This window comes from Callionymus lyra, chromosome 7, assembly GCF_982586985.1.
Source record: "Callionymus lyra chromosome 7, fCalLyr1.hap1.1, whole genome shotgun sequence".
NCBI classification, from domain to species: domain Eukaryota; kingdom Metazoa; phylum Chordata; class Actinopteri; order Syngnathiformes; family Callionymidae; genus Callionymus; species Callionymus lyra.
This window is the reverse complement of record NC_141824.1, coordinates 26,236,541-26,261,970: the sequence shown is the minus strand read 5'-3', so window position 1 is coordinate 26,261,970 and position 25,430 is coordinate 26,236,541. Positions and strand designations below refer to the sequence as shown.

General features: G+C 38.1%; 1 protein-coding gene across 1 annotated transcript in view; it reads left to right on the top strand.

The window, feature by feature from the left end:
• Positions 1-25,430, top strand: part of frem2b (FRAS1 related extracellular matrix 2b) — a 100,928-nt gene that overhangs the window by 33,841 nt on the left and 41,657 nt on the right. The window contains exons 3-4 of the mRNA XM_087796454.1: positions 15,541-15,687; positions 23,510-23,740. Coding sequence (XP_087652580.1) covers positions 15,541-15,687; positions 23,510-23,740 — 378 coding nt within the window. The remainder of the gene's footprint in view (positions 1-15,540; positions 15,688-23,509; positions 23,741-25,430) is intronic.

Genomic DNA, 25,430 nt, shown 5'->3' with positions numbered 1-25,430 from the left:
AGCCTTCAACACCTCAATTCATTTACTCTTTTTTTTAAATAACAAATGCCCTCTTTTCTCAAGTAAAGTTTGTTTGTTTGTTTGTTTATTTGTGTTTTGTTAGATTTTCTTTCATGAATGAATTAAGTTTTAGACTTTATATCACTGCTAAAAATAGGTGAATAAACTCGTCAATTCTGGAATCCCCAAACATGCCGTTCTTAAACTGAAACAATGTTCTGGTCAATGAAAGTGTTCTTTTCTCGTCCTTTAAGTAGCAGAGATCACAGATCTACGCTTGAGCGGCTCTGAACAAGCACAGAGGGTCCGACCACCTCAATGGTTTTGGTTCAGATGTTAATCCCAATGAACTTTCCTGCCTCAGACTGAAAGACTCACTTCCTTTAAGCTTCACACGGCTCTCTGACCCGGCACTTTTGTTTTGGAGGCGTCTTCGGTCCCTCTTAAAGGCTCCTTGAATGTCGCCTCTGAGTGACCGCTGCGTCAGAGTGGACGCGGCGGAGCCGTGGAGTGGTCACACAGAACAATCCGGTCAGACTCTAATGGAAGAAAAAGGTTTTAGGTTCTGTGGAATCATAACACTTCTAAATCTTCCAAGGCCGGGCCGACTCCCGACTCATTACTGCTGATATGGGGCTTAGAGTGATTAGACCATATAGCTCTGGCTCTGCTCGGCCATGTGCTCTCTTCCCTTCAACAGGATTATCATATCCACCCGCTGTAATTGGAGAGCTGGGAAATATCCTGGAATGGACCTTTGGACAATAGCGACAAGAGGATTTCATTTCACAACTTCTTTAAGTCATTAAATGATTCATTTTCACAGCTGCTTGTCCTGAGTTTTGCGACGACCTTTTGTCTGAATAGGTTTGAATCATAACTGGAACGAAATGAACGGTTTTCAGGGCGACAAAGTTCAGCTACTCTAGTTCCTTCTGACCTCCAGGTCATTGTTCTTGATGGTTTTTCTAGTGTTAGCATGCTAGCATGGGTCTGTACAGCTCATGATAGGTTAAGTTAATGTTTACATGATCACATTTCTATACTATCTAAATAGGCTAAATAGCTATCTTCGCCCAGCTAGCTTTATTTACGTCTTTTATATTACCCTGCTCTCCTAATAAGTTGTGGTACACAACATAAAGTAAAAGAAGTAGAATTTGACTAAAGTATAAAAATTGGAACTTTGAAACCCACGTTCCCACGAGTCAAATGGAAAAGTCTGTAAAGAAGTTAGCAATTTTGTGTTGAATTGGTTTGATGGTATTAGGATTATATTTAGAACTTCTGAATGAGATAACTCTTGGTAAGATGGTTCACATTTGGCCCCCGCCCGATTTCTCTTAGTCCGAAGTAGCCCTGGTCACAAAATAATTGGACACCCTTTAGCTAATAGAGCTAAACCATCCATAAATTCTGTGAGTAGAGCAAAGATGACCAGCTATAACGTATCAGAAACCCAAATCAAAGATAGCAAGAATTTCTTGATGGTAATGCAGTGAGATCAGAGGTGGGTACTGCGGCCATTTTATATACTTGCAATACTATGAGGGGCCTTCACTTTCATTTCTTTTCATTCATTTTCTTTATTGCTTAATCCCTTATGGGGGTCGTGCTGGGGCTGGAGTCTATCCCAGATTCTACGGGTGAGAGGCGGAGGACACCCTGGACAGGATGCCAGTCTGTTGCAGGACACATAAAGAAAGACAACCATTTACACACACACTCATACCTATGGGAAATTTCCCCAATTTCCCAATAAACCTTTGTATGTTTTTGGACTGTGGGAGGAAACAGGAGTGCCGGGAGAAAACCCATACAGGGATAAGATACAAACTCAACACAGAAATGCCACAAATCGGCTCCTTGGCCTTCACTTTATGTTTAGAAAAAAAATATATATATATATACTTTCTTTATACAAATGACAGAACACACCAAAGGTTTGGACACATTTTCTTATTCAATGCTTTTTCTGTTTTCATGATGATTTACATTATGGATTCTCACTGAATGCATCAAAACTATACATTAATAACTGTGGAATTATCTACTTAAGGAGTGAAAAAGTGAGAAAGAAGTGAAAGGTTTTCTCTCTGATGACTGCTATGCAGACTTTTGACTTTCTTTTGATGAGTTGGAAAAGGGTTTTTACATCACAGTTGTGTCTTTCAAGGTAACTTAGTGGAATTATTTGAATAAGAAATGAAAATAGTCCAGAAATAATGTGAAGAAGCCTAAAAGGTATGTCCTAACCTTTGGCCTGTACTGTTTTTATCAGGTGATATTTAAGTAAAACTATTATATAATAGTTGAAAAATTGATTAAAAAAAAAGATAGATTGCAAAGTTAAGCATGTCTTAGTGCATAAGTACAATATGTAGTATGTATGTTGTAAAACAAACTTGTGATATATAACTCACGGTTTCACTGGCTGTCTTACACTGAGTGTTTCGCAGGTTGAAAACTGTTTAAAAGGCCTAGAGAAATATGTCGACTTATCCTCCAGGCTCTGCCATTTTTAAGCAGCTGGAAGAATATTTCTGTCACGCCACCGTGTGTGCTCGCCAGGGTGAATCCACGGAGGATCTCAGTCCCCACAGCTATTGTCTTTAAACACTAAGCCTCATAATGAGCTCATTGTCTGGCCGTCCATCCTACAGCTATTTTAGTCCGTGCGCGACTGTCAGGCTGTTTCTAGTGATGGCACGTAGCTACACGTTAATGCACTCAGCAGCACCGTCACCCGCTTGTAGAGCAGCCGGCAAACTGGCTGCTGAACAAAGTGAAGCTTCATTCAACCAGAGAGTGGAGACAATAAACAATGGTCTGACGGTGGAAGAACGGTTTCAAATATTCATTCATCGTCAGAGTAAAATGTGCTCTTAGAGCTTCATCTCAATCCCAGTCTTGCACTGTTGGGATTCACTTTGAAAGAAAATTATGTACCGCACAAAACCAGGACTTTTCCTTGTAAGCTCCAGGTAATGTCCCCTGGTTGTGGTTGTTGTCCTCAAAGGAACCTCATACAGTGTTTGTGAGGCTGAAAAAAACCTTTTTTGCCTTTTTTTGTTCTCAATAGTTTATTAATTACAGTTGTTTTTTTAGTTTTAGGTTAAACCTTTCAATCAATCTGGTAAAATTAAAGTTAGTTAAGTTCGTTAATATAGTTTTTAGTATATAATAGAGTAAAACAATTGTTTTATCACTAAATATGAGATAGAACGCAAAGTTAATTATGTCTATTACAATAGAAAACCAAAATTACAAAAAAAATACAAAATAGAAACCTAAAATATTATGGCAGAAACATTTTCGACATGATGTTATCTATATATATCATATATCTTATATATATATTCTTTCTCGAGGCACTGAACGGATTTTGTTTTACCTACTTTATGGCAATGTATTCAATTATGTTCTCTCTTTTTTTTATCTATTGATGGGACAGGAAATACGAAAAAGACGAATGAATGGAAGATACGTTGCAAATCAATGATTAATTAACACAAGGTTAAAAAGTCATCCGATACTTTTGCTATTCGCAGAGTGGATGATCACGAAAGGTGTCAGAAGTAGAATAAATGTGTAGCAAAATATTACAATCAAACATACTAAAGTAAAAAATGCAAATAAAGAGCAGGACAAATTAGCACATCTCTCCACAGTAAAAGCAAAAAGAACATCTAAATATACAATAAATTGCATTACTTTTATCAAATAAATAGTCGTTGCACATCATTGATCAGTTTGTCATTTTCTTTAAAAATACGGGCTTTCGAAATTTCTACATCAACCTCAGGTGAAGAACCATATGTTTAGTATCGGTTTAGGAGGATAATTACATTTGAATGTCGGCAGCTGTAACAGCTAAAATGATGTTCACTCCTGGAGAGTGATAGTAGAGCGAGGTCCATGATAAGCATTGTAGGCACAGAAAAACAAGTCAGAATGTTTTGAAGGATCTCATGGAGGGTCCAGTAAATAAGCACAAACTTCGATTTGTTCGAAGGTGAATTACTGTGTTCCAAAGAATGTACTATCCGAGCAGCTGTGTCAGCACCGCTGCGCTGAATAACGGTTGTTTTGTTTCTACAAAAAGCGGTGACACTTCTGGTCATATTTTATATTGTTATGGTCACACTGTGCTAATGCGTCATAACAAAAATACACATCCATTATTCTGTTTGCGAACTTGCCCGACAATAGCAGGGAAAACACCAGAGCTGAGATGTCAAATCATGTGTTTTAGGAGCCGGAATCTGAAGAGCAGGGGAAATAATTGGCATAATATGTCTTACAGCGCCTACCTGGTTGCTTAAAATGAACTTTTATGACGCAAAAAATGTCATTTTGTGTCAACATGTGGGTTCTTAAACTGAGGTCTGTGCTCTCCCGTGGATTCTGCCGCGACAATCCCCATCATCGTGGCAATTTTGTTGGTAAAATAAACAACATTTTTAGTGAGCTTGTGCTTGTGCTTCGACTACCACGCTAAGTTGCTCTTCATTGTGTGTCTCTGGTTCTCATGGACGAGGATGTCAAAGGTTGGCGCTCGAAGGAGTGTTTGTGACATCTGACCTGTGTTTTGCCTCATTGCCTTTCACAGATGATGAGTTTGAGGGCGTTGACTGGTCAAGTGTTTAACCCAGGACACACAGTTTAACCCTTCATTTACAGTCCTGCCACCACCTGGATTTCTATTAAATATTTCTGGAAATACTGAAAGATTTTTCCTGTCTTCAACTTTCTGTGTGATCGCCCAAACACAGAGCAGATTCACATGCACACATATATCTCAGTACAATAACTCCTTCTCCAATCTGTACAAAAAAAAAGTGTCTCTAAATATGAATGGGTATTGTACGGGGTTTTTTTTAAAAATTATAATAGAAACAAAACTTGTTCCCATAACAGTGCACTTAGTCAGAGTTATGTTCTTTCAGTACAGTTTTGAGGCTTCATTTTGTCAAATGCAACGAACACTAAGTGACTGTTGCATCAATATATTTGGGGGCTAAGTTGAGTGTGCGTAAGACGGCGTCCATGAATCTGAATTCATACAATTCATCTGATAAAATGACAGCAAAACTGAAATAAAGCACAAAATATGGTTACGACTGTTAATTATTCGTTTTTTTGTTTTTTGTTTTTTAGTAAGAAGGTTAGTTCAGTCTGAGTCTCACTTGAAACCACGAATAAGTAACAGTTTTTTATTTTATTTTGTTTTGTTTTTTAAGGTCAGGAACTTTTATAACACACTAACTACAAACCTTGGCTGAAACATTGATTGTGAAATGGCAGAAAAACAAAATAATAAAAATCCAGGAGTGAAAGTATTATTTGAAATATGTATAAGTTACATTATTTATGCCATTTTATACCCTATTAAGTTTCATTAAAATGTTTTAATTTGACTTGCCAATGTTGAAAAATGGTTGCAACTTATCTTGTAAAAGGCGACAAAATAGTCATTTATCCCATTTAAACCTATTCTACAGCCACTATATAAAAATACACCCAGGCCATCTGTATATGATTGTCATAGTAAAAATGGTTAAAGTGTCACGGATCGAATCTGAGGTACCTTCCTGCTACCTGGAAAAAAAAATTAATTTGAATTTCAATATATTTTTTTCTCTCGTGGAGAAGATTAATCAGGGAACAGCTGGTGAGTGAGTTGACTTTAATTACGACAGTACCGAAGCTCAGCGATGTTGAACTGGACTCCCCTTTCACAACACACTTCAGAGTTTCAGAGGAACATCTTCATTAAAACTACTAGCAGCTGGATCCGTTTGATATCACAGTAGGGTTCGTGTCTAGAGCTAGTTCAGTTGAGGTTGCGTGTTAGGAATTAATTTTTGTTTATGTGCATTTTAGTTTCAGTATCAGTGCACTTGTTAGTGTGTGTGTGAATGTATATGCATTGTTACCTGTGAGTGTGTTATTAGTTGTTTTTGTTTTAGTCTTTGGTTTAGTGTCGTTTAGGTTTCAGGAGCAAACACAAAAAACTTGGATAAAATATATTAAAAAAACCCAAAAACTATTTAAATTAAAAATCAAATATGAACCTATAAAATTACTGATTAATTGACAGAACAATAAATATTATAAAAATCAGTAAAAATACATATTTTTACTTTACAAACAACATCAAGTGTCGCACCTTGGCTAAGAAAATTATATTAAGATAAATTAAAATTTAAGCTCCATCAAAGTGATTTTAAATGGTCTTATTGAGGGCATGAGGGCCATTTGGATTCCTACGAGGCCCCTGGTGAGGCCCAGAATATAAGTCAGGCACTTCATTGTTCATTATATTCTATCTATTAATGGCACCTCATGGAAACCTGCAGTTCAGAAAGCCAGTATTAATAGACGTATTGTGTCTATTCAACAAGATTCTCCCTCCAGTCCCAGTTTATCCGCACCAATCAGTGTGCCGCTGTCTTGCTGAGGCCGCCTGACTGTCTACCCAGCTCAATGAACAAGCGAGGGCATCGTGGAAACCACGACACCGACCAAATAAGGGCCGTCTGAAACGTGTGGGCGCTTAGGAGACGAGCGGCGAGTTGGCACAGTCGCCATCCCAAATTCTTTGGCCTTTCTCAAAAGACTCCCGTCAGGGGTTTCCGGGCGTCAGAAGCCAGACTGAAGCATCTGTGATGGAAACAGACTTTGGTCAAAGAACATGGTGGGTTTTTATTTACACAAACAAGTTCATTAAATATCCGCAGAGAGAATAAAAGCCACTTAGAGCTTTGATAAAAACGACTTTGACTGATTCAGGGCAAAATTCCTGAATGACGCCTGTTAGATCGACTTTTCTTTAAGGCCAAAATATACTTATATTTAAATATAAACATATTTACACATATCCTTTTAGTCAAAACTAGGACATATCAAGCATCTGATCTCTAATTTATGTGACAGTCTCTGGGGGTTATTAGTGAGTTTTACTTTTGGTAAGTCAAAACAGGTGTGGTTTTATCAAGATGAAAAATATGACCCATAAACTAGAGAAAATAATTCAAACAAAAACTCTATATTGGACCATCTCGTTGAAGGGAACCTGCTGATTCAGCGTTATGATAACATTTATTTTTTAATAGACTCAAGGTTTGGATTTTTGTCATGCTACTTTTTCTTCTTTCGTTTTAAGGTTGGCAAGGGAAAATAATTCTGAGATGAACCTGGTCCATAGTGCTAAAAGGTTGGCGGCCACTGCTCTTAGATACAAAAGCTAATTTCAACCAGAAGACTTTTTGGGGGGAATTTTGGGGGAGGAGAAAGAATGGTATGAGGTTAGCATAAGAAACATTGATAGTAAGCATAGTTTGATGAATTGGGGGATTTTAGACATGATATTTTTTAATGGAGTTTTGACACTGGTGGAGGTAAGGTTGCTAACTGAATCCTGTAGCCTGGAAGAACTACCTGTTATTTGGTAGAAATCTAGAACAAAACCAAACTGTTTGAATGGCCTTTGGTTGCAAGGAGGAAGAAGAGCGAAGGGAGACTGGATATGGAGAGAGGAAGAGAGGGTGGTAAGGAGATTTTGGGAGATCAATAAGGGGGAAGGTGAGGTCCAGACGGAGTAGGAGAAGCTCTTGGATCTGGTGGCTCTGTCGAGGGACTTGAAGAAGTGTTCATTGCTGAGGATCAGGAAAAGACGAACTGATGATTTAAACTTGCGAAACAGCTTCTAATGATTGGTCCGCGGACAAGCTGTGATTACGTGATTGGATCAGGAGGAGGATATAGTGTTTCGATCAGATGTGTTAGAAGTGTGTACGGAAGGGAGGGAATGGAGTAAAAGCGAATAGTGATACTCCCAGCTGAGTATGTAATAGTTGTGCGAAAGAAAAGCAGAAATATTACTAATTTAACGTTTCATAAGGTTTATTGAGCTCCAGGGACTTCCTCCTGATATGAGGATTAAACATGTCTGTGGGTTATGTGTCAAAAGACACGGCTTTTGGGGAAATCTCCCCCTCAAAGACATATTGTGAAAAAAAAAAAGATTATGTTCAAACTGCTACTGTAGTGTGTAAAAATTAACTCATTTTCTACTCACCCTCATGTCGATTAAGGGTTGGGTATTTTCAGAGTAATCTGTTCCTTTTAAGAGCTATAGGCAAAACTGTATGTTCATTTTAACGTTGCAACTATAGCTCAGTTGTCATCGTCTTCCTCCAAAAAGACATAAAACATCCAAATAGCTCCATACTGCTCGTGTGTAGCATCCATCTTGTATTGAAGCTTTGACGAGAGCAATTGTTCAGAAAAAAAACCTTCCACATGTTTATATTTTCAGCTCTTTTTTATCGGAGGATCCCAGGTTTTCAGTGCGCTGACATTGCATTGTGTTTCAATGAGGAAATACTTGACTCAGGAGCTGAGAGACTGGCAGTTTCCTCTCCAAACAGACTTATTAAACTTAGGTAGTTCAGAACAATCTCTCCTGTAAAGGCTTCAATACAAGAGGGACATTAGAGAGGAGCATTTTGGAAGAAGACGAATACAAAAATATACGTATATGCTACATTTAAATGGACATACATTTTTGCCTATAACTTGAAAAGAAACAGATACATTTGAAAGTAATGATTAGTTGACACGAAAGTAGGTAAAATAAATTGTGAAATTTAGTTTTTGGGTGAACTATCCCTTGAAGGCTCTTATGAATAATATCAAACACATCATTTTTAAAATGTTGTGCATTGCCAAAAGTGACGAAAACAATCTAGACTTAGTAATGTGAGCAGCACAAAGAAGGTGAATAAAAGTGCATTTTTATTATCAATAGATACCTTGATTTGCTCCTACAATTATTACATAGCCAAAAGTTGATGCATCTTTAATTCATCATTATATATATTCTTCTTTATTTTCTTCCACAATCATATTGTTTTTAAGTATTCATTAGCATAAAGCAACATAATGGGATGTAAGGTTTTGTGGAATATTATGATCAGTCATGATTATATTTGCACACAGTGATCAACGTTCAAGCTTAAATAGAATAGATACTGTCCACTTAATTCATAATTCAGCGAAAGACTGACTTGTGTGTTTTATTTTGAGCCCCTTAGAAGTGAACTTCCTTCAACCCCTGCTTATCTTAATTAGAACCAAATCTGGAGGAGTGAAGTGGTCCTCTGGAAATGAGCACCTCCACTCTTCGGCTGCTGCAAGGCCACGGCTCGGCTTTAGACAAACTTCAGACTTGATATTTTCCCACATCAAGGCGTGAGAGTGCAGCAGTGGTGACTGTGGACCTGAGTTATTGCTGCAGTGAAGTGGAAGTGTAGCTCAGAGAGCCGTTCTCCTCAGACCTTTCTGGATATGAAAAATGAATTATTGATCCTCCTTATGTTTGTGGAATACCTTTGAAGAAAAAAGAAATTACAGGAGCGGCTGTTCCACGGAGGCCAACGACCTAAACAAAACTGAAAATAATTCAGCAGAAATGTGGGAGGAAACTCCCCTGCTGCTTATTAATGTTAACTTTATTACATCTGAAAAGTGGTAGAGCCTCAGCATGAAGGTTAAGAGTTCTCGTCCTTCCGGCGAGGTTTTACTCTCGGGAATGATCAGAAACCTATTCTGAACGCACAAAAAACATATCAGTGAACACAAACTGATTCTTTAGTGTGTAGTTTTTGTGAACACAAGTTTATTTATTTACCCATGGGATGTGACCTTGCTCTTCCATAACTACCTTTACCAATAATTGTACTTCCTTGTTTGCTAGTTTGATCCCTTCATCCCATTAATGTCATACAACTTAACTTCCTTGAGTTAAATATGACTATGAACTGATTAGATGAGAATCAACTTAAATAGCAACTTGTGATGATAATCCTACACTTAATTTTAATTTTTGGTCCTATAAGGTGTCCTTCCAGAGGTTATAGCAAAGAGTCTATCATAATAGTGAGTCCTACCACAGCTCAAGGAAAACACATGGATTGATTCAGTTTCAGATCCACCAGGGTTGACAGCTACAACTTTTCAAAGCCTCTTTGGCATGATCTTTAGGTCTCCTACTCTTCTAAGAAGACAGTTAAGAATGTGCCTGGTAAACACATGTATCTTAGCACTCCTTCTTAGCCTTTAGAGCCTTCTTACGCCCTTAAGAGCAATCCAATCGGGGACTCCCGGCTATTAATTCTACCCATTAGATAGCTCAATCATTATATTATCTGTATACCAGTTAATCTACTTCCCTACACTCACCTATGGTCAGGTCACTCGGTGAGGTGGTCAGGGCATGTCCCACCAGTAGGAGACCACGGGGTAGACTCAGGACACACTGGATGGACTACCTCTCTCAGCTTGTCTGGAAACAGCTGAAAAATATACTGTAGCTATGTAAGTGGAAGATGAGTCCTACAAGGTGCCGTTCCACAGGTTTCAGCAAAGGGTCTAAAACTGTACTTAGACTCCAAAGACAGTTATATCATCAATAGGTCCTACTGACACTACACAACTGCCTAAAGTTATATATCAGTCAAACGGAACAGATAAGTATCAAGGTAATGCCAGCAGAGAAGCTTTGGTCCTACCGAACAATACTTTTCTAAAAGTCCTGCAATGAGCTCCATAACTACCTTCAGTGCAAGCTGCTGCCTAAAGATCAACTTGGCATAGTTGTACTGTTTCTTCTACAGCCACTGGAGTGTTTCTAGTGGATGTTTAATTTTTAAAAAATGCCCCAAAAGCATTAAAATAAAACTTAACATAAGTTCAGTCATTCGAAGCCATGCCAAGCCATTTTTTTTCTTTGCTTAAATTATGCTAATGCTGGAGCTGTGCAGGAGACTCCTGTTACCAGCGTGGAGGAAAGGGTTCTTCATGACTCGGAGGGTGTTTATCGTGTCGACGCCACTGCTGGCTTCAGTCCAAGTGGCGCTCCGGGAGGTCCGCTTTGGCGTACCAGCCTTATGTGGAACACACAAAAAAAAGCAAACATCCCACATAAAGACAAGCCGGGACGCATCTCTGTAAACTTTAAGAGCAGGTTATTTGTAGGAAACATTTTCAGATGTAATGGAAATATATAATGTATGTTTTCAAAGATGAATACTGTCGAGTCATCAAAGACAGGTTCTATGATGAGACTGTCTTCTGATATGACAGCTGGTTTTGCAGACTCGTAATTGCAGCGAAGATCCCCCTAACTTGGCTGTTATACCTGGCAAGGTTTTCTTTGCTAAGTTTCGGACTCTTTTGGACAGCGCCGCCAGGAAGCTGTGTCCCAGATTCTTGATACGACCGGCTTATCCTGACAGCAACTGAAATAATTGGGCAAATAATGGTATGGTGTGTGAAGTGGCTACAGATAAGCACCGTGGGAGAGAAGCGTCTGAAGATTGTTCCAGAGTGAGCTCAGGAAATGAATACAAATATTTATTGATAATTCGTTTAGTCTTTCCTTTGGTCGCTGCCTGAGGCTGGCCAATCGATGAACCCGCCTCCTTTGTGATCCGACCGAAATATTTGTTGTAGTTCTGGCGATTGCAACTCGTGTCTTATTGACTGACTGTTCTTCCCAGCGAGTCAGGCTCATTAATTCAGCTTCCTCTCGATAATCAGGCTGTAGCTTATGCAAATTTTGACATATCACTTGGCTAATTTTTCCGTGCATAACATGGCCATCAGTATTCATAGCTGCCTATTTGTAGCAAGTGAATTTATCACATGGCTGATGTGATGAATAATTAAAACAGCTCTGGTGGGAAAAATGATGTTTGTTTATACAGGTGAAGAGAAGTTCTTAATGTTTTGGTGTGTGTGTGGAGACTGTTGGGCTTCCAGTTCATTTAATTTTTCCATGAATGTGTTTGTCCCATTTTACAAGATAAGTTACATTTATTTTGCAACTACAGTGCAAACCCTTATGTTTAATGTGTTTTCTTTGTTTAATGGCTATTTAGATTGTAGATTATCACTGAAGATATCAAAACTATGAATGAATACATGGAATTATTTTGTAATCCATAAACACATTTGAAATAACTGAAAACATTTCTTATACTCCAGTTTCAACTTTTTCTTGATGAATTCAAGAGTTGGTCACCTGACGTACTACACTACATCTTTTCTGGTTGACTTTCTGTAGAATTTCCTGACTTTTAAATGCCGTTGGTACATCAGTTGTATTGCGCAGAAGTCAGGTTGAAACACAGCCTTATTGGACAACTGTTAGAATTCGTATTTTTACAAGAACCATTTAGCTTAATTAAGATCCAGACCGAAAAAGCAAAGTGTGTCCAAACTTTTGGCCTGTACTGCATATAACATCATTTTGCAATTTAGACTATGTAATAAGAATTGAACTAAAAAAAACAACAAAAAAAATCAACGATTAAGAAAAGGGTATGAAAGAAAAATGTATATTTTCAACTTAAATTATTAACTCAAGTGAAAAATTTCCAATAACAATATTTCACTTCTGAACTACTACAATACCGGTCTGTCCTTAAAATGAAACTAAAGAAACATAGTTTCATCCATAGTTCTGAGTGAGAATCACATTAAAAATGTGATACTACAATCTTAGAAATAGAAATCCAAGTGTTTTTTTGTTTAAAATGTTTACTAGTTGACAAGCAATAATTCACTAGTTGTACGTTTTCAGCTACTATATAGTATTACCGTATACTCGAAATTTCTGGTGCTACTAGTTAGATTTATATACAAATAAGACAAAACAAAAAAATATCTAGTAGTACAACTAGTAAGTCTTCTTTAGTCAACTAGTTGTTTAAGGGACAGTTTTTGTTTGCCTGGTAAGGTTTACTAAACCAACATGAAGCAATTAAATATCGAATTCTAGCAGAGCTAAAACGCTGTTGCTACGATCAATATCAAGTACCTCAACTTTTGCCTTCCCCTTTTATCAAAAGTTATTTGACTTCGAAAGAAGAATGCAATTTTTTAGGAAATTGTTGGAAAAAGTGTGCCTCCTTCGTCAGCAATACATTAATAAGTAATTCTGAGTGCACACTTAAGAAGGTGTTTCTCTTGATTTTTTTCTCATTTCATTTCCGGTTGACATCATTTATTAACTGTGGAAACGTTCAGTTCGCCCAGAGACACCGTGGCATGAAAGTTGATTTATTTCATTGCGCTTTGTTTCCACTCTCTCACCAGAGTCTTTTACTTTTAACTGCATATTTCACAGAGAGAGATATTTCAGCACAACACCCACATGAGCTGTGCACAGATTTAGTTAATCTTTTAGCAGACACAAATAAAATATATTTTTGACTTTCCATTTTGCCTCCTGTTGTCCCAATTACAGTGTTCAAATTGCAGAGTCCTTCTGAATTTCTCTTATATTTAGCTTCAGTCGTTCCATACTTCAGACAAAAGTACATCGTGTTGGCTGTTTTTCAACAGTTTATTCTGTTAAAAACATGAAAGTGCATCTTGAGAATGTTCATTACGGATGGATGGACCTTTTTTTTCAAAAATATAAATTACTTCTAAAGGAAAAGCTTTCGTCTCACTGTCTCTCCTGTGACAGTAAATGGCTTTATTTTTGTTAAAAGCTTTGCTCTTACCAAGTAAAATGAGGTGAGCTTCAAATTCACATCTCGAGTCATACTGTATGCAAGTGCAGGAAGCGTCTCGTGAAGTTTGCTACTATTTCTCCCCCGGCCTCACAAGTGTTATATTTGCAGCGTGGAAAATAGAGCAAATCCAGCAGTACTTACATAGAAGGCTGCCGCCAAAATGAAACCTAAATATTCAGCTTCACTTCCTTGACATCATGGCTGAAGATATGTTCCCCAATTTTATTCAACATTGACCTGGTAATCAGGGGTACCGTGTAGTTTGCCACATCATATTTTGATTAGTATGATTCCACGTCCAAGTCTGTGTCAAGTCGATGACTTGAGGCTGTCGGGATAAAACGAATGAAGACGTATATAATTCCTGAGGGATAGATGTTAAAATCAATCCACAATTTCTGAAACGTTTAGACCAGGGGCGTCAAACTCAATCTTGGGAGGGGCCAACATTTTTCAACGGTAAAAGTCACGGGCCGAAAAATAAACCTACTTACAAAACTTTATCTTTAATTGGAATTATTAGTCTTGTTGCCAAAGTGTCTTTTAATCTACGGAGGCTCGACCTATTTTAATTAACAATTTGTTTGTTCCCCTTCACTAAAAACTGCCATCAAATTCCTTCAATGCGAGTTTTACCGTCATTGCAAGTTTTTACCGAGTTATCTTCGACACCAACCATCCATGGCCCTTATCTTTTCTTAAACACAAGCATTTTTATAGGTCACCATAACATCATGAATATTAATCTAAAAAACAACTTTTTAATGACTTGGAGGGACAAGTTATGTTGGCTCTAAAATTTGACACACACCACAGAGGGAAAATGACCATCCATGATAGATACAAATGATGTTTGTTAAGACAAAATAATCTTTGTAACAGTGGGGTTAATTAAAAAAACATTTTTTATATTGTATCATTAATGACTTGGTGATAAAAGTTAGTGGCTGTGAATGGCCCGCACAACGTCATTTTTACTTTTTAGTCATGTCAAATTCTTTACATCCCACTATCTCTTGGTTTTATTAGTATTGTTTACAGTTAAGAAAACAATTATACATTGAATATCATTTTATTCATGACAACTGGTTAGTTTTTCTCACATGTGCCAAATACATTAACCCACCCCCCGCAGTCATGTTGGTTCATTGCTATGACTAAATATGTGCAAAGTGCAGAATATATAGTAGGTGTCGGGGCAGTAGATAACTAACCGTGCAGCCTTAGACATCATAAAACAGCCGCCTTCAGATTCAGAGCATGGATAAAAAAGACAAATAGGACACGGCCATGCGGTCGGCGAGAGGTGATGGATTTATCGACCATGAATCCAAGGAGGGAGCGAGGGCTGTAGCCCTGCTAACCACAGACTCAATCTGAAACCGCCAAACATCGACCCTCTTTAGAACCCTTCCTCCCTACAGTCTGATCATTTCACAGTTAAGATTTTCAGCTCTTGAAACGACGACACTAAAGCCCACTGAGCTTTCTTGAAGAAAAAGAAGCTTCTTTTTTTCTATCAGCGTTTGCATATCTGGATGCGTCTGATGTCTGCAAGTGAACACGGCTTTGACTTTTTCAAGTCAAACGGTAGCAGGAATGCCCTCCAGGACTGCAGCCTCCTCCTTTGAATCGCACTTCAAAAGCTAAAATAACCCAGTTCAGACAGGAAACAGATACCTTTTATCTTAATTAGAAATGAAGCAATTAGATGGCACAAGCCCGTTCCTCTTGCATAAAGCCACTTGCACCCCTCACCGCCCACTGAGTGCAGAGACCTGAAGCTATCCACAAAGTTCTTCTAACAAGCAGTATTGAAAATGTGTCCCATCCCAGAGACAAATAGCTTCATTTCTAAAACATATTTTGGATTACAGAGTGACTGTGGGGCTGTTTGGGTTCTGTTATAAGCCACGTTTGCTTTAATTTTCTTTGTTTTTGTTTGCAGGCGGTAACAGACTCAAGAAGCAGCAGTTTCGTTTGAACTGGTCCTGGATCTCTCTGGAGAAGAGACGCTACGTTGTGGATGAAGAGGTCAAGTTCCTGGAGGTGGTGTTGAGACGTCGAGGATATCTCGGCGAGACTTCGTTTGTCAGTAAGAAACACTTTTACTTATGGATTTTATTGTTTTTTTGGGCTTCACCGGTTCAATGCAAGTTCTGCTGGACTGCAGTGGTCTCGATGCTCTGGTGAAGAGACTGGGACCACCTGGTCAGTGGTGTGGGCCGCCAAATGTCCTTCTGACACTGGTCTAAAATTAGTAAGTATGTCACGGGGACAAAGGAAATTGCAATTGCTAGCATAGGGGTTAGCACTACTGCCTTAGGAAACCTTCGGCCAGTTCCTCCGAATACTTGTCTCGGTTTAACCCTAGGCACTCCGGTTTCCTCCCACCCAAAAAAACTCTAAATTGTCCATCAGTGTGTGGGAGTTGTGTGTCTGTGTTTCATGAGACGGACTAGCATGAACTGTTCAGCTGCTTATTCGTCTCGCCCTTAGCAGCTGGCATAAGCTCTCAGCCCTCCATTACCCAGTAAGGGAATTATTCTTTTAAGCTTGAAATAAATGTCTACTGAGAGGGCAAATTTCTTTCAAAACCAAAATGACTGTACCTTGCTTGCACATTTTTAAAACGACATGTCCTTGCGTAGTTCCTGAGCTTGTGATCAAATTAAAGAAAGCTTACAGTATATAAAAAAAGACAGTTTTATACTTGTTCATCAACATTTAAGTTGAGTTTTCTCTCTCATTTAGCGTAAAAAGATTTTTTGTTGTTTTACTGTTCTCAGATCTTACAAGAATTTATGAGAACATCTGCAACATTCAGTAAAAACAGTCCTAAAATTAAAATCAATTTTCTTATCATTTAGATGTACATACAAGAGAAGTGCAATTAATATGAGACGGTTAAAGACAAGTTATAGCATCAAATGATATAATTAGATTATGATAATATCGTCGCACAACTGTGTGTTTTGTGTGTTATAAATTGTGTCATGAAGAATCCCTTTATACCTAAATCAAATTTGGATGCAAGCAGTGACGCTACTTTAGTTGACATGGATAGAATTCCTTGTAACTCCAACAACACAACTGTGACCTCAATGGTTTGGCTAGAAATCTCCCTGTGTTGGTGTTCTCCGGTGTTGTTTTTTTTTTTTTAAATGGACACCATCTATTCATTTTAACAGCTGAAGTATATCTTGATCAATTTGGCATAAAACCCAATTCACAAAAAATGTAATCAGCAGAGGTTTTTAGAACTTGTGTCAAACTAAAGAAAAGGTTCCTCTTGAGCCGAATTCAAAGTCTACATTTGATTTAAGTTATTGTTGTGCAGTGACTCATACGCTGTGAGTCAACGTCCAAAACGCTATTCAAAGTCAATTGGATTTTGACTAGATCTCTGACTTATATAAGAGATATTGCGCGTATCAATGTCCACTTTCAGAACTTAATGCAAATGTATCTTTATAGTTCCACTTGGAAGAGAAATGTGTCATAACACCATCATTTTTGTTCAGGTTAAATCAAAATTAAAATTTTTGGTAAGAATTATGTATTTAAAGTAGAGGTTGACATTGACAAAATATAAATTTCCTTTAAGACCACTGTGCTTTCTAATCAAATGTTAGTTAAGACTTGTATGTGGACATAAATGTTGCAAATAAGGAGTTTTTTGTGTGACCTGGAGTTGACCCCTGACCTCAGACAAGTGCAGTGATTAACTCTGCTGGAGAGTTTCGAGACAGTGACAGTGGAAACGGATTTATGCATCCAGAACGTGGAGAAGCAAATTGGGCTCGACGTGATTGAGGTTGCGACCTTTCAACCCTTCCATTCACGCTCCGATCTCACAATAGCCGACGGCCAGTCTGAGAAATTGGGTGGCCGATGGACAGGAGGCGTTCCAACGTTCCAAATGCCACCAGAGTGATTTATTGGTGGCAACTAAACAGACAATAACTGTTAGCGCTGCCCGTGAAAAGAAGCTGTCTGCTCGGCTTAAATTTATGAGTGTCAAGAATTCCGAGGCACGAGGAGCGCTGGCCTTTTCCTCCTGCTGTTTATTATGACTGTAAAATGAGGTGTAATTAAAACGACGGGGTGTAAAAGGTGATATCCTGCGGGATCATTAGCGAAACTGTCCATATCTGCGCACGCCCCGAGGCTTCCATCTAATGAAACATCTCAGTGGTGATATGCAAATCGTCAGTGACCTTTTCTAATGCTGCCAGCGCTGAAGTAGATATGCTCAGCAAGATGTAGAATCATTTAAATGTTTTGGCAGAATCCAAATATGCTGCTGGTAAATCCAGAGAGCGCCTCGTAAATCAGAAAGTCCTTTCATTAATTACCTGAAGAGTGTGAATGGAACAAGACACTTTACTTTTGCTTGTAAACTTTTACAACATTTGCTCTAGTAATCAAAGAACCTCCAAAGATTTTTATAATGTCCATTTCAAGTCGAATCACTGGCTGTAAATCATGATATACTGTATATTTTAAAATATATATTTTCTTCATGTGTATGTTAATGAAATATAATTTAAACAAACAAGTATATAAAAGTAAATCAATTATTTAAGAGAGAAAGAAAGAAAGTTGATCTTTGTTTTGTTGGAATGTATTTCCACAATGATCGATTCGTTTTTTCCATTTTTTATAAATGTCAGAAATAGCTGAATAGGGCGATGCTTCATTAAAATAAAATGTATATTCATTCAGAAGAAATTTAAAATGAAGATTTTTTTTTTAATCTTCTCAATAATTAAATTGTGAAGATTATCTTGAATAATAATTAGTCTATAAATCCTGAATTATTGTAAAATCCAAAAACAGGAACCAAGTTTTTTTAATTAAACGTATCATATGCAAGAAAATAAGTAGGTAAAGTAAGAAGTTTATTTAATTAAATAATTGAGGTTAAAATAATGTATTCAATTTAACAAATATAATTTCTTTTTGTAATTGGCTAGAATAATTGTAACAATTAACAATTTAAAGAATTAAGTCAATAAAGTGTAAACAATCTTTTGAGAAATATCTATCTGAAAGTAATATACATTTACCTTGCATTTTTTTGCCTCATATTTGAGGTAATTATAACGATAAAGATAATAATGTACTTTATTTCAAGTATTTCCATTTTTCCTATTATTGTTGACTATTAATAGTGTTACAAAAAATATATATATTTCATTTTCTTTTCTATACATTTCGCCCTGAAGCGATTCAAAATACATAAAGGAAAATGTGTTTAAACCTTTTGAGCTCCTCTCTTGGGAGCCGTGTGGCTATTTTATTAATGCATTTCTATAAATGATAGAAGTGCTAGTTTGAACTTTGGTTGCACTCTGAGCTTCACTCTGTTCAGCGCCCGGAAAAAGAACACGCCTTGCATGTTCGTGTATGTAATGAGTCGTATTCGCTTTCAAACCCAGATCACATAGTTTCTCTTCTAGTGAAGCATCATTGTGAGTTCTACTCTCTGTCAGCTGCTAAGTGCCCAGTTTGTTCTGTCCAGATGAGTGTTTACCTCATCTTGACAGTACAAAAAGCCTTAACGATTTTTTTCTCCAACTCACTATTCCCAAAGATTTCTTCTTAAAATGTGTCTCTGTAATAATTGGCCACTTTGTTTTCAGTACAGAAGCACTGAAATCATGAATAAATACTGTTGGTCAGACAAATGTATTTTTGTTTTTCCCTTTTCTGTACCTCACTTTGGTAGATGCATCTTCTTTCATGACCATACAAACAACTTTATTACTTTATTTATGTGGTTTTATTGTGAAGCAATCCAACAGAGTCATGCATAGAATATGTTAGCTTCTAGAGCTGCAGTGGCCATTGTAAGGGAAGTTTCAGTTCGGAGTGAAAAAGATAAACGGTGGAATAAATGGTACTTTTAAAGACTTTTAACTTGAAGACAGTTTAACTTCACTCGCCACAAATACGTTGTGTCACTTAATCTCTGAGAGCTCTCCACAGACCTGATAACAAGCATCTAATCTCATCAAAGTGAAACAGCATCTCTCCTTTCTCCATCTTCGCAGCAAACAAAACAGGTCTGATTTATGGCATAAATGGGCCAGCCCGGCTTGTTAGGTATTCCAATCCACATGTCTGCCACGACGTTGCAGAGGCATCATCTGATCCCAGATAGCAGTCTTATGGTGTAGCCTGGGAATAGCTCCTACAACCCTCCCTGCTTGAAGAAATGCTAATGACAGGAGCTCTGGCAAGCTGCTACATCACGAGTCAATATGCACCGACCAGGTGGCTCCGGTCTACAGGGATACGGGCGGCTTCCCTGTTCCATTTGGACATTATTTTCGTTTTGATTAATCAAGAATTAGATCAAACTGGTATTCAATGAAACCAAACATATTTCTGTCACCAGGTTTTGATTGAAGTTCATATAACACATACCATGCACTTTCTTCCCATTATCTGTGGTTGAGAAACACTCTTTTGGAGGAAGGCCACAGTGTTTCCAGGTCAACTGAACCAATTAATTGTCTCCGGTAGGTCTTGATCTGCTCCGAGGCGACCCATCAGTTTGACGTTGAAACCTTACTGGTGAGCAGTGTTGGGACTAAAGCGTTATTAAAGTAATTGTTCACTCAAAATCTTATTTCATTTTGTAACACCCTCATGTTAACTGAGGTTGGGGATTATTGTCAGAATAAACCAGGTTTGTTTTGGAGTTATACTCAGAAATGTATGTTGATTTAGAGAACGGTGCTTCATTATCTTTCTCCAAAAACAAACTTAAAAACATCCAAATGCTGTAGATGTTAGATACTGGAAGCTATTGAAATATTTGGTATTTTCCTGTCTGTGTAGCATGCTAGCTTCTGCTACAAACAATCTTGAGATTGGTACTTTTGAAAGAAGTAACTTTAAACTGTAACTTAAAGTTACTATTTTAAAGTAAATTGCCCAACATTGCGAGTGAGGCATGCTGACAAGATTTTAGAGCCTCCTCAAATTCATCCTCTCCCAGCGCAGCCTGGTGGGACAGTGTGAGCAACAGTTCTACCATTGGATATTAAAGCTAACCTGTCTTTCTTAATAAAAGGATCGAGGAAACTTTCCCCGTGATCACAGGAGTAGGTGCAGTACATACAGTATTTGGTGAGCTTGTTTATGGGTCAGCTCTTTCATCACCAAGAAGAACAAGAAGTTCTCATGAAAAAAGATGTTGGACACATTTTGTTTCCTACACTTTCAAACTTAATCCATCCATCTTCAAGGGCAAACTCAAAAAAGGGCAAAAAATCAACTTAATAGACCAACAAAAAAAAGGAACACCACTGAAAAGCAAATTTCAACAAAAGCGAAAAGGTTTATTAGGTACTGCTAAAGTACAATTCTTCGAATAGGGAAGAGGGTACGATCAAAGTTATGGGTTTAAAGCAGTAGCGTCAGACAAGGTCGCAAAAACATGTTCAAAGTACAAAGGTACAATCTTTTAAGGGCTAGCACAAAAGCAGAGGTATTCCAATAACAAAAGATAAACATAGGCTGTCCCGCTCATTGAAAAAATGCACACTGGCATCTGCGTCTTGTCCTAGAGGCCATTATAACACATAATGCAGGTAATGATAATAATAAACATGTACAGAAACAGGGAAAAGACAAAAAAACTGGAACAAAACATAAGGAAGGTTTTTGAAGTATCACTATATTTGCTAAACCTCCAGTAAACTTTAATGAAATCATAATAGAAAATCATAATCTTTGTGTATTTAACAAATCTGAATGTTTTTAAAGAAGACAAAAAGGCAATTTGAGGTGTTATTGAGACCTCCAGGAGCTTGTAGGTGTGACTTCAATTGTAATAGAAAACTCCTTGACTTGGGGGAAGTATCTGTTTCTTTTGAAACTGTTGTTCATCACTTGTTTGTATTGTGTTGTGATGTCAAAAATTTCAGATCTATTTTGTGGTGAAGGAGTTTTTGAGCTCTGGTTTTGTACGGTTTAATATTTCATAGCTTCACTTGTGTTGTGGTGGAATTTTTTATTTCAAGTTTCCAGCGGTCAGAATTTTGATCGAAACGGCAAGGGCTTTTTCAGACTGCTGATTGTGCGGCGGACAGAAAAAAGCCGTGAATTACTCCTCCAACATCTCTTTGAAGCAGATTTTCAATCTCCATTGAGCAGTTTTATGTTTGGTCCGTCCTGCACTCGCTTATCAAGTCCCTCTTCTCATCAAAGAACTGCAAGCAATTGGAAAGAATCAAAAAGAAACTTCACATCTGAAGTCCATATAGTGATATTTTCCGTCTCTCCATTGATAGTCAGCATTCCAGTGTACTGTCTGTCGCTGCCTGGAGCTGTGCAGGCATGTTCTGTCTATTTACTGCCAGCCCTCCTGCTGTGTGTTGCGTAGCTAGTTAGCAAATACAATGGAGAGACTGCGTGACATTTCGCCAGCTCGTTCCTGCCAGCGTCTCCACGTCAGACCCATCAACCGGCCCTGAAGGTCAGACTGGCGCATGCTAGCATGGCCGGGCAGGACTGACATGAGAAATAATTGGCTTTATTCCCACCCTGACTGTTGAAGGCAGAAGATGGGCAGATATGGAGGGTCAAGCCAGCCGGGATGTGACATTTAATGGTTAATTAAGGGATAAAAATATTGATCGTGTGCAATCGGGGGAGAGCTGGAATAATATTCACGCCGGTTTTATTCAGTCGATTATGTTTGAATGATATGAACCTGGGGTTCTCTTTTAGTCTGTACTAATGACCTGTCAGGGGTGAACCAACCACCTGCTCGTGTCAGCTGGGATAACTGTCAAGGTGGTTCAAACTTTAGAGGAAATAAAAAAGGCTGCCTGCAGCCTTGAGCTTCCAACTGCCAATTTCAATGAAATAAACAACTGAAACATTTGTGACCTCGAGTTCTTTTGAAACATATGTCAGTTACTCAACTCCCTATAGCTTCAGATTAGATATGAACTGGATATCAGTCTTTATTTCTATTTAGAAAGGTGGTGGACTTTGATTTCGCTTCCAAATTCCAAATGCTAATGTCTCCAGTTTTCTTTTTTTTTAATTCTAGCATCTTTAGAATAAATTTTATCATATAAGACATTGTTGTGGTCTCAGAAACATGCTAGCAAAGTTTACAAGTATACAATAAGGTGCGTAATTATGAATTTTGTGGAAGCTAGTACTATTGTATGTTTAACCTTCATGGAACCAAAGGGCAATACCAACATTATCATTAAAGGTAAACTATGAACCTAGTTAAAACGGCCTGGTAAAACTAAGGTTGTGTTTGGACACATTGTTGTGAAAGAGAACTTAAACAATATTTCCAATCCCAGAAATATAAAAAAAAAAAATTAAAAGTAATATAAACTGACCAATGACTGAATGAAGCTGGACTCACTGGTGACAGTTGCTGAGAGGAGATCATTGAACAAACTACTGTCCATCATGGATGATGACAGTCATCCTCTGAACACTGTCATCAGTGAGCAGAGAAGCAGAATGAGTGCACAAATGCTCCTACCCAGGTGCAACACTAATAGACTCAAGGACTCATTCATTCCTCGGGCTATTAAATTTTACAATTCTGAGTTCGGGGGCAGGAGTGGAGTGAGAGTATCTGGATTTTCTGTTCTATGTTAGTCTTTGTATCCTTTGTCTTTGTTGTTTTTCTTTGACCTATGTTCTTTGTCTTTGTCTTTATACTTAGATTGTGTCATCTTGTTCTTTCTCTTTATGTTCTTCTTCTTATTTTATTTATATTTATTATTTTGTATTGTTTATGAAAAAATGCTGGCTATAGGAAAAAAAAACATTTTTTTCAATAAAGTTTTACCTTACCTTACCTTACCTTACCAAAATTGTTACAAAGTCTTACACGTTTTATTTTGCTTTCTCTCTCTTCAAAGGTATCGGGACAAGGGACGGCAGTGCTAAGAAAGACAAAGATTTCCGTGGGAAGTCCCAGAAACAAGTGCAGTTCAATCCCGGTCAGAGCACAGCCACATGGAAGGTCCGGATCCTGTCTGACACGGAGTACGAGGTGTCGGAAACCTTCCAGATTGTTCTGTCGGAGCCTGTGATGGCCGTGCTTGAATTCCCAGATCTTGCTACAGTGGAGATTCTGGACCCGGAAGATGGTCAGTGATGTTTATAATTGAACCAGTTTCTGTAGTTTACTAATTATAGTTACTTGTGTTAATATTACTGGCTTAAATACTAATACTATAAGCACTACACAACAGTTGTGTGACATTGACTTGCACTGAGGAGCGACAGAGAAGTATAGTGTATATGCTAAATGTAAAATAGCAGGAGGATGGTGGGGCTGAAGGTGGTTGTCGATGTGTGCTGCTACAAATTCAGGGTGAGATGTCAGGTAACTTCATTTCCCAGCCTCTTCTAATTCACTGGGATTATGGAATCAGTGTTGCCAATAATATGTTGATTTTTGGGGGGAGAGTAAAGTAGATCAAGCTTAAGGTATGAGCTGGAGGGGTGAGGTATGGACAAAAAGAGTAGAGGGAGTGAAAACTGTTCAAGTATTTGTGGTAGCTGGCTGAAAAATAAAGAAGGCAAAGAAGAGAGTGCAGTCAGGGTGGAATAGTCAAAGACAACTGTCAGGGATGATCCGTGACTGGTTGCAGAATGGAAGTGAAGCTTAATAGCACAGTGGAAACAGATTGAAGGTACATTCAAAGCTAATGTGTTGTATTACATTCAAGCAACTGAATAACATTTAAAGTCAAAGTAAAGGTTCTATTCCCTGCATAAAGACGCACTATAATATGGAGCGGTGGGTTGTAAAGGGTCACAACTTCAAAGTGTTTCTATCGACATGATTCAGGTGACATTTTGCTAACATTTAAAAATCTGCAAATAGTCACTGGGTACAAATCCGAGCCTAGATTTCACAGTGAAACATGCATTGAGGCACAAATTATTATCAACAAGAAGATGCAAAATGAAATGGAACAGAGGCTGCCTGGTATTGTAAAGGATCTGACGGACCCAGAGATAGCTGCGTCCAATTTTTTTAGTTTCTTTCATACACCAGATAACGGTACTGCTCACGCATTTTGACATTCCACTAACTTTAGACTACCCAGCGGATCGTCTCACTGTTTTATCTGGACCTTAGAGATGGAGGGAAGCGTTTTCTCTCATTAGGAGATCAGAAACACGTTCATCACAGAGGTGAAGAAACTCGAAGTAAAAGCTAGAAAAGTTTGGGAGGATGTTGGGTGTGAGGATTCCAGTAACACAAATAAGTCAACCAATGAGAAGTGGGCAAGAGTGTGATAATGAAGGATGATGAGTAAATGTGGAGGAAGAAAAAGTTTTGACGTTAACAGTGACCATGGAAAATAGTCTCAATTTGGATCTGAGCTTTATATTCATGTTTGGTAAGCAGATAAACAAGAGGTGATGGAGACGCACACTCTGACCTCATTTGTCGGTGAAATGCGAGCGATCCAATGTGACTGTGATGGAGCTGAAATGAAACTGCATGGTATAAATATGGATGTTTCTCCCCCTCGCCGTCCCACCAGGCTGCGCTGGGAAAGGACGGATGAGTTTGCTGTCAGAAATGTTTGCTAATTATGGTGTTTAGTTCCATCACAAAACATCAGTCTCTGGAGGCCAATCAGCAAAACTGTCAACTTCCGCTCTGAGATCTATTTACTTCCCCGCTCCTTGTCTATTATCATATCATTATGCTGTTTACTGATTCCCTAACGATTCTCAAGGTCAGCTAAACATCCAAAGACTCATAAAAATGCATTTTCTTCTGTTTATTTTTCTTTGAGTTGGTTTTCAGCTCTGCCC